The sequence below is a fragment of the Nicotiana tabacum genome, chromosome 4 (assembly GCF_000715075.1).
Source record: "Nicotiana tabacum cultivar K326 chromosome 4, ASM71507v2, whole genome shotgun sequence".
Classification (NCBI taxonomy): Eukaryota; Viridiplantae; Streptophyta; class Magnoliopsida; order Solanales; family Solanaceae; genus Nicotiana; species Nicotiana tabacum.
The window spans coordinates 60,249,696-60,259,176 of NC_134083.1; the positions used below are offsets into that span (position 1 = coordinate 60,249,696).

At 37.3% G+C, this 9,481-nt stretch overlaps 1 protein-coding gene across 3 annotated transcripts; it reads left to right on the forward strand.

Annotated features, from left to right (window-relative positions):
- The first annotated feature begins 2,690 nt into the window (after window positions 1-2,690).
- Window positions 2,691-8,019, forward strand: LOC107790904 (uncharacterized). 3 transcript variants are annotated; one of them, XR_012708739.1, is made up of 7 exons: window positions 2,691-2,929; window positions 3,051-3,104; window positions 3,407-3,480; window positions 3,668-3,785; window positions 5,330-5,388; window positions 7,569-7,721; window positions 7,808-8,019. XR_012708739.1 is itself a non-coding variant. In XM_016612877.2 (6 exons), the coding sequence occupies exons 1-6, from the start codon at window positions 2,831-2,833 to the stop codon at window positions 7,645-7,647; spliced, it is 483 nt and encodes a 160-aa protein (XP_016468363.1). In that variant the 5' UTR covers window positions 2,691-2,830; the 3' UTR covers window positions 7,648-8,019. The 3 variants fall into 3 exon arrangements, 2 of the variants coding, with proteins under 2 accessions (XP_016468363.1, XP_075108028.1); XM_016612877.2 differs by having other exon boundaries at window positions 7,569-8,019; XM_075251927.1 differs by lacking the exons at window positions 7,569-7,721; window positions 7,808-8,019 and adding an exon at window positions 6,011-6,115.
- Window positions 8,020-9,481: the final 1,462 nt, after the last annotated feature.

The window sequence follows — 9,481 nt, forward strand, 5'->3', positions numbered from 1 at the left end:
CAGCCAAAACGTCCTCCTCAAGGACGGTAACAGAGCCATGCGAAATACCTGAAGTCAACAAAAAGAGAAGTTAGCCAGTTTTCTTATACGCAAGGTGAAAACAAGATTAGTTCGAGAATCAACTTACTATGATTTTTGGCCTTCCACCCGTATTTGAGGGCTAGTTCTTTTCACCGGCGGTTCTCAGGTGTAGTAACATCCAAAATCTTCTGGACCCATTGGTCCAAACCTTCAACTTTTGATGGTGTCCACCGAGTTGCTGAAATAATAAAATGAGAAGGATCAGTAATATCATGAAACAATCTTTAACCAGAGAAAAGACATATGTTGAACTTACGTATACGAGTCCACGAATCAGGAAAAGGATGGAGTTGTGGCCGGGATGATATCTATGGTGGCAACTACAACGAACCGCTTCATCTATCCATGGTCGTTGTCGTCGTCCATGCTAGTGAGCAAAGTATGGTGACCACGTTTGCTAACGTTTATCATTACCCCACGGAAAATCTTGGGGGAATAAAGGTTCATCATTCGAGCCAAGGAGAGCTCTTCCCCCCTCTCCTGGCATAATCGCCAAAGACAGGCTACCGTCCGCCACACAGAAGAGCTCACATGTGCCAAACAAACTTGATAGCGGAAGCAAAACTCCAAGATTACGGGGTCAAGTCCCCCGCTCAATGAGAACGGGGCCAAAGTGAAGGGGTACGTTTACACGTACGTAAAACCCTTCTTAGGGAAGGTTACCCGCTCCTCCAGATCGGGAGTGATGATGTTCAAATCATGGAAATCACAGTTTTCCTTCACGGCAGGAATGCTAAAATGATGGATGGTAGAAGGGTATACACCAACAGCTCATGTGCAGGAGTTAGCAGAAGGGAAATTTTCTTCAAAGTCCTTGGTTATATTAAGCCTTCTGGGGATAAGAATGCTCACCATAGAAGGAGCATCATCATCAATGCTTTCTTTATTTTTTTGAAGAGTTTGAGGTTTTAGAAGAAGAAGCCATGGTTAGTAGATGAAAAGAAGAGTTATTTGAAGAAGAAGATTAAAGAGTAGTGAAAGCTAGGAAAAGTTGGATGCAAAGAAGTTGAGAGAGCTTTGAAGGATTGTGAAATGTAAAAGAAGAAGGATGAAGCGTATAAGTAAAGGAATAGGCAATTAAAATTGTGGCCATGATTACTTCGAGAACCGGCAAAAGTATTGCTAAATCGTAAAATGACGCGTGTTCGGGGTATTAAAACAGAGAGACGTGCGTCTAATCAAGCATCGGAAACATTTCAGAGGGCGTCAGAAAATTTTCCGCCAAGAAAGGTATCTCCACCAACTTCTTGATGACACAAGGACGTGCCACCGGAAAGCAGGGAGGCTATTTATATAGGATAAAATCGGTTCATATTAAATACTCGCATACTAGAGTGACACGTGAAACTGGAGACAGACGAAAAGTGAGACAGGTGGAAACCAAGATCGGGGGCAACAACTTCGGTTAGTACCAGAGAGCCCCCTAAGGGAATATTGCTAATAAAAATAAATGAATGCCTGCCACCCGATAGCATTCAATGAAAAATATTCTGCAATATTAAATACACAGTCCATTATAGAGAATTATGGCATTCATAGCCTGTCATTACACATTCTTCAATCGCCCCCATAATTGTCATTTAAGATGAGATTGATCCTAGGATGTTGTTCCCTAGGTACAACTATAAATAGTGATTTCAACAGTTATTGTAAAACACGAATTTTCTGACAAACGTACGCTACACATTCTTCTAAGCTCAATAACACTTTATTTCTTGTTTATTGGTATTACTGTTATTGCCTTTGGAAGCTCTGCTTTCGGAACCAAAGCTATCCGTTGTTTTATCTTGATTTCAATGCTAAGTCTTGATTTTTGTTTAATTTATTTATCATTTTGGGATCAAATCGATTCGCTTGTCTATAATTCACGTTACCAATTAAACTGTACTGTTTTACGGGTAAATAATTACTTCGTATACATATCTTATTACAATATCTTAAATATTCATATTTAGATATCCTAATCTTAAGACACACTTTAATATTCAGATGTATATTAGATTTGAACGTATTAATAACGAGACCTTAGTTATGCGAGGATTATAATGAATAGATTGTTTATGCCGTAAATAATAACTGGATTTTTATACAATGAATCATAATGCATTATTCATGTTATGTAAAGATTTATTTTGAGGGCATTTGTGTCTTTAGGTAATTGCTTATACATGTATAGTTTATAAATATATGCGTTGAGTATGTACTTTAATGAGAACAAACATCGTAAAAATAACATAAATAATATTTTTAAAAGATATGATTTTGCGTGTTATAGTAAATTATTTTTTTCTATATGTCTATACCTTGGTAGGTAAAGTTATGCTATACTTGTTACTGGTGGAATATGACAGATATCCTGTGAAATTAATCAAAATACGTGCAAACTGGCCCAGATACCATAATTATCCCAAAAAAAAATAAGTACTTCTCAAAATTTTCGTTTTAATCAAATTTCTTTGAATTTAAAATTCTAAATATGAAGTTGTCCTTAATCAAGAGACCTTTTAGTTTTTACTCCAATGTGAGACTTTCGGAAATTGGATAGTCGGACCCCAAAGTGACCCAAAAAAAAAAAAAAAAAGCTCACTTGAACATAGCACTAAATTATGATTTACCAAGTTAATCCACCAAAGTGAACGCTGACACCTTTGTCCTTAAAGCCACGATTTTCAAGTAAACGACCTTGTGCTTCATCTGGGAGATTGTAAGGTATTGATGATCATTTGACTAAACCCCAATTCTCAATAAAATGTGGAAGCTAAGCGAATCCATTTTGGGGGACAATGAAGAGCAACAAGATAATCTGTTCGGTGAACAAGAAGGGCTTTGCTCTCTTTCCCCTTTACAGGTACTATATTTCATACATTATTTCCCTCAAAATTTCACTGCTCTTGTACAGGATCCATATTTTTCTTTTCTAAAGGCCCAAATTGATTTATCTTGACTTTTTGGTTTTTGATTGGGTGCAGAGAGTCTATGGTTTCGCTGCCTGCCTGCTCGCCGGCTTGGTTTGTATGTTCCTGGTATGACCACCTACTCAGTGTCTGTAATCAAACATTTTTCTCTCAGTTCTAATTTATGTGACTATTCTATTATGAGTCGGTACCAAAAAAGAATGACACATCTATATTTGTAAACAATTAACTTTGCACTTTCCATTTTAACATAGAAGTTTTTATAACCATACATATATTATACCTTCTTAAAGACCACAGGGCCTCATTTCCTTCTTAACGGAGGAAGTAGTTGTGTGACAAATGCTTTTTATAATAACAATCTCTTCAGCTGTTTATTGTTTTGCCCTTTATTTTGTTTTTGCCTGCAGTCTTTGATTGTTTTCGTCAAGCCCATCAAGTTTGCCCTGTTGTTTACTTTTGGCAACATGTTGGCTATTGGGAGGTATGCCACAATCTGCTTGGGTATAGAAAATATGGAACTTTGAATTGTTAGAAGCGATTAACCATTCAATTATTATACTAGCCTTTCAGTATCTGGGATAGATTTATATTGTTGGATACCAGCCATGTGTTTGGATTTCATTCATCTTACGCTTTCTGTGTTTTGAACTTGGATATTCTCACGGCAGCACAGCTTTTCTCATTGGACCTGTGCAGCAAATATCAATGATGATGGATCCTGTTCGTGTCTATGCCACAGCCGTTTATGTGGGATGTGTTGTTTTGGCTCTCATTTGTGCGCTGGTGGTAAGTGTCTGAGTATATAGTGTGATGTCTATTAGAGTGATCCGCTTCCTAAATAATAGTACTAGTTTAGTAACATATGATGGTTTTTATTTTAGAATTCACTTCCTGTGATATATTAGGAAAGTCCAGTACTTGTTTCTTCCATTTTTGCACTCACCCTTTTTGGGCATGTCGTAAATCAGCTGCTCTCTTTCTTGTTGAAGGAAGAAAATACGAAACAATTCATATATTACTGCACCGCAAATATCTTCTTCCTTGCCCACTCTCCTTCCCAAGGCAAAGGCTATCCTGTAGGAGTTCCTTCTTTCTACGAGGAAGTTGTAGTTGGAGGTAAATATAAGGTTGTTAAAATCCAATGTGAAGAATTCATTCTGCGTCCCAATATCGTTTTCTCTTAGATAGATAAGAGACGTGCTGAAGTAATGGTCATCTTCCCCCCATTCCGCATGAGGGTAAGATATCTAATAAATTGAACAACAACAACAAACCTAGTGAATTTCCACAAGTGGGGTCTGGGGAGGGTGAGATGTACGCAACCTTACCTCTACCCTGGAGGGCAGAGAGACTGTTTCCGGAAGACCCTTGGCATAAAAAAAAGTAATGACAACAAGTATAAACAACAACAAGATAAAACGAGGGCTGAAGCCAAGGTAGCAATTAAACGGTAGTAACAACAATCTAAGAATAAAGGGATAACAAACTAACACTGATGTTGTCGAACTGAAGAAGACAAACGGAAGCGTTCGACTACCCACTAACCTTCTACCCTAATCCTCGACATTCACACCCTGCTATCAAGAGTCATGTCCTCAGTAAGCTCCAGTTGCGCCATATCCTGCCTAATCACCTCTCCCAAAGACTTCTTTGGCCTACCTCTACCCCTCCTCATACCCACCAAGGTTAAACTCTCACACCTCCTAATTGGGGCTTCTATGCTTCTCCTCTTAACATGCCCGAACCATCGCAACCTCGGCTCCTGCATCTTATCCTCCAAGGGGGCCACTCCCACCTTATCCCGAATAACTTCATTCCTAATCTTATCTAACCTGGTATGTCCACACATCCATCTCAACATCCTTATCTCAGCTACTTCCATTTTCTGGACATGCGACTTCTTGACAGGCCAATACTCTACCCCATACAACATGGTCGTTCTAACCACTACTTTGTAAAACTTACCCTTAAGTCTCAGTTTTACAAGCAACCCTCCCTCTTGATATGAGGAGAAGATGACTGAGTTAGCAAGATAAATTTTGCTTAATAGTAGTTTTAACGTGGTGATGTTTAAAACTTGACCATAAAATGCATTATTTTCTTGTAGTGTGCTGCGAAACATTTATGTCCCTTTTACTGTCCTGTTGTTCCCCACTTGTGGGATTCCACCGGGTCGTTGTTGTTGTTGTTGTCACTGTCTTGTTGCTGCTTCCTGTGGCCTGACTTTTTTTTGTATAAAAGATAGATATTACTAATCACTCTACTTTGTTATGCTACGTGTTACCTGAACTACAATCTTTCTTCTGTTTATTATTTATGTATTTCTGCAGATCCACAGTAAGATTTTGACACTACTTGCAATCATATGCGAGATATGTGCCCTTATCTGGTCAGTTGCTTTTCTCCTTTATCTATCTTGCATAGTTTTTCTTACATGTACTGTCTTCCAACAATCTATATCTTTTTTAACCTTGTTATATTTTAGCCATAAGTAGGAACGGAGATAACGGGGTTCTAGTGTAACGAAAAAGTAATGTTGTTCCATCTTAAATGTAAAGTTGGAATTCAAATTTAATTGCATAAATTACAATAAGGAATTAAGAAAATATGTATTAGCAAATGTCTCATTTGTGGTTTATAGAACTTCTCTGGTCGCTTGCCGACCAAATTTGGGTCAAAAGAATCACTAAAAGCTGGATTGTTTTTAAAAGCATCTCATCATGATCATAATAGTACATGGTATGTGTAAGCATGCATCGGATAATGCGAAGGTGGCACTCAGATCTGCTCAACATCTCCATTGAAGTTACCCCACGACTTCAAGTTATTAGAATACCTTATTTTATCTTTTCAGTCATTTAATATATGCTCTTTCAACAACTTTTGGTTCCAAAACCTGCCATACGTATGTCATGTTGACCCCAAACTAGTTATTATTTGAAAGAGTTAACAAGGGTCTACATCTGTGATTTCTTGGCATCCATATTTGGGTGGTTTTTATGCTGAAATAGGTAAGACAACAGAGATATTGGAGGTGGTATGTTAGGAGCACTTACATATCAAAGGGAGGACGTCAGTGGGGTTTCTTTTCCTTTGTTTCAACGATTGTAGCAGTCTAGGCCACCTGTTGTCGACAAATGGCAAACTGGAGATTTAGATGGTTAGAGGTGCTGCTTAACAATGTTGAGATTCCATGATTAGGTTTCCTTAGAACATGCAAGTAAATCATAAGTATTCAGATTCATCTGTTAATTTTCAATCTCAGCTTTCAACTCATTGAAGATTGAGGTGTTCTCAGTGATCTTGTAGGGAATGTTCATTATTGCACTTTTATCCAGAAAAAAATAAAATTCATTAAAATCTGGTCAATTGGATATGTGCATGCCACTATATTTGGATAACCAAAGCGGCTCTTATCCTTTTATCAGTTTCCTGACGGAATAGTTCAGACAAATTCAACACTTCTAGTATGTATAGTTGCATATTCTCTGCTCTAAGTACTCAGAATTCTCAATGTTTTCCATCTTTTCTGGATTTTCACCAATTCCTGAATATATATATTTTTGGTAAATAAATCCTGAATATTGCTTTTGACCAAAGAGATAATGCTTTAAAAGTGAGAGGGTAGTGATAATGGAAATATGGCGGGAAGGAACTGTTGCAGTGGAACGTGCAAGTTAAAGAGAAGATGTACCTCTGTTTCGAGGCTACATTTATGCAGTGTTTTTTTGTGAACAGAGATTGCTTCCTCAAGAACTTGGGGCCATGGGGACCAAAAGATGCACCAATTTGAGTCCTTAATAAAGATGCAATCACTTGTGTCCACAATAGAAGCTACATTCTTTATTGTTACCAAACAAGTGAAAGTATCTCCTTCATTTCCCCCTTTTTTTTTCCTATATCCAAAGGATATTGCACTTCAGAAAAGATTTTGACAAAAATCAAAATGATCCTTAGACATCTTCCCAATGTCTATTATTTTGTAACCCAAAAAAGATGGACAGAACTCTTGGCTGGCTATACTGCTCCCTGCTATTTCATCTTTATCCAAATCACCATTATCAAGCATAATTAAACAGTCTCAGCATAGAAATAATAGGTACAAGGGTTGTATCAGCTAATTTTGCCATTTTGGTAGTTGAAACTAACTTACCTACTGTATTCAACCACTGATGCCCAAACCCAACTCGTAGTGAAGCTGCTTCAACCAGAGAATGAATTCATCCTTCTACATCTCATATGTACACTGGCACCCATTTCACATACCGGTCCATCCCTCCTCTCCCTCTGCACACATATTTGTATTCAGTATACTCCACTTACTTGATTTTGTAAGTCCTACTTGAGACAAAAGTGGTTTTAGGTGATTCAAATACGCTTGATAGAAAGTGGTCTTGAATAGGTAATGTTTTTGTGTTAACAGATATATGCACATTATCCCTTTTCTGAAAATAGAAGAAAATAACAATTAAGAAAAATAATTGTTCAGGAAATAATTTTTTTTTTGGGAACTACTCAAGACCAACAAGAGTTATCCTTAACATTTTGCTGATATTGTCTGGTTTCCAGGTACAGTTTAAGTTATATTCCTTTTGCTCGTAGAATGGTTTCAAATGTTACTATTCGGCTTTTTGACACTGAAATCTAGTGGATTCGATGCTGAAGCAACATCACTCCAGTACCTTTTCAGTGCTGGACTGTAGTCTACTCAACTTTGAACAGGTGCTTCCCTGCTGATTATTTTGAAGAAATTGATAATTCTTTCTGGTTTTCCTCTGATGACAAAGGGAACTCCACTTTTCAATCAGGTGTGAATGAATTCGTTTGGACTGTTAACTTTTATCCTGACAAAGATTGTTTCCTGTGGTTTCTCTTCATTTCGGAAAGTTATGCGTGCTTTCTTCTTGTGCTGCCCTGCTCACCTCATAGTTGCCCTATGCCCTGATTAACAAATGACTTCACCCCCTCACACAACAAATTAAAAACATTATCGAAATTGAATCATATCAAACTCTTGATATATCTTCTCTACTTTGTTTCTTGTCTTTCAACTGTTCTGTTTTTTTTTTCGCATTGTATATATCTGTTCTTTCTGATAGAGCTGTTTATATTTAGGATACTATATCGTGAATGACTAGAAAACCAAAAAAGCCATCTGTTATGCTTCTTACTAGTTTGTTCATACGATTTAGGAGGACGCAGAAATGATTATTCATCTCTTCCTATACACATTCTCAAAAGTTACTTCTAACTGTATGCTAGTTCATGTTTTCTTATGAATCCTTCCGGGTGATATCTCAAAAGTACCCATAAACTAACATGAGATACTCTTTAGCGGTTTAGCCTGTAGTGCGCCGGCTTCTTCCTTAATGGCGTGTCTCAATTTCAACCACCAGAGAATTTAGTGACCTTTGTGCCAATGTGATAATCTTCCATAAGAAGAGTACACGAGGATGTTTAAAATTTCTGTAGTATTTAAAGCGTATTAGAACTTTTTATGTGAAGAATTGGGTAATTTTTAGACAATATGAAAAGAAAAGGAGAACTGTTAAGAGATCAAGCTAAAAAGTAACAATATCAGAGATGAAAGCTGAGGAGAGCTTTTCTTATTTCTTCCAGCTTCCAGGTGTGTTCTCTATTTATACTACTCCTATTACATAGAGGGTTACAAAAAGGTTGTCTTAAACATGACATTAACCATTGGGATTATATTTCATATTCGGAACAAGCATTTTGGGATGGAGTATTTGTTAGTGAACATGTGAGCACGAATGTTTACTTTTGTACTTGGTGGAGAATATAATGGAGAAGTACTAGTATTGGAAGGAGTAAAAATTGGGTCTCGCATAATTTGGGCTATATAGGATGGCCTTCGGTGGCCCAATCCATAGCTATAGTACTAATTCACTGTCAATGAAGTAGACATGACACCAGGTAGCCACCGTAAAGAGTTGCTGTTTAGGAATTAGCCAATGCGTCATGAATTTCAGTTTTTCAGTTTAATTGAAGTAGCGTTAAGTAAATGAAATAATGTCACATGATCGGCGGGACGCTTCTGGCTTTCCTTGATATTCAGGTGATAATTTGTGTCGTTTCATCTGTTGTTATTTATGTTCCAATATCTTCTTGACATTTCTCCAACACACTCCGTTTTTCTATTCTATTTCAGAAGAAAATAGAGATGAGGAACCTTGAACTGAAATAAATAATTGTTCCAATGGAACCCTCTCTTATACCATTGATTGCTGTCTCTCACATCAATTTTCTCCAATCCGCCGAAAACTGTATGGAAATGGAAAACATTTAAAGTTACTTTCGTCCCAACTCCGACAACCAGAAGTAAATCGTCAACCTCTTGCATAAGGAAAATAAAATGTGCTCTTCCTCTTTTAGAATCCAGACATATTGTTAAGAGTTCGGTGGCTTTGTTGTAGTGCTTAGAAATGTTTAAGGAGAATAAGATCCAGCAAAAGTATTGTGTG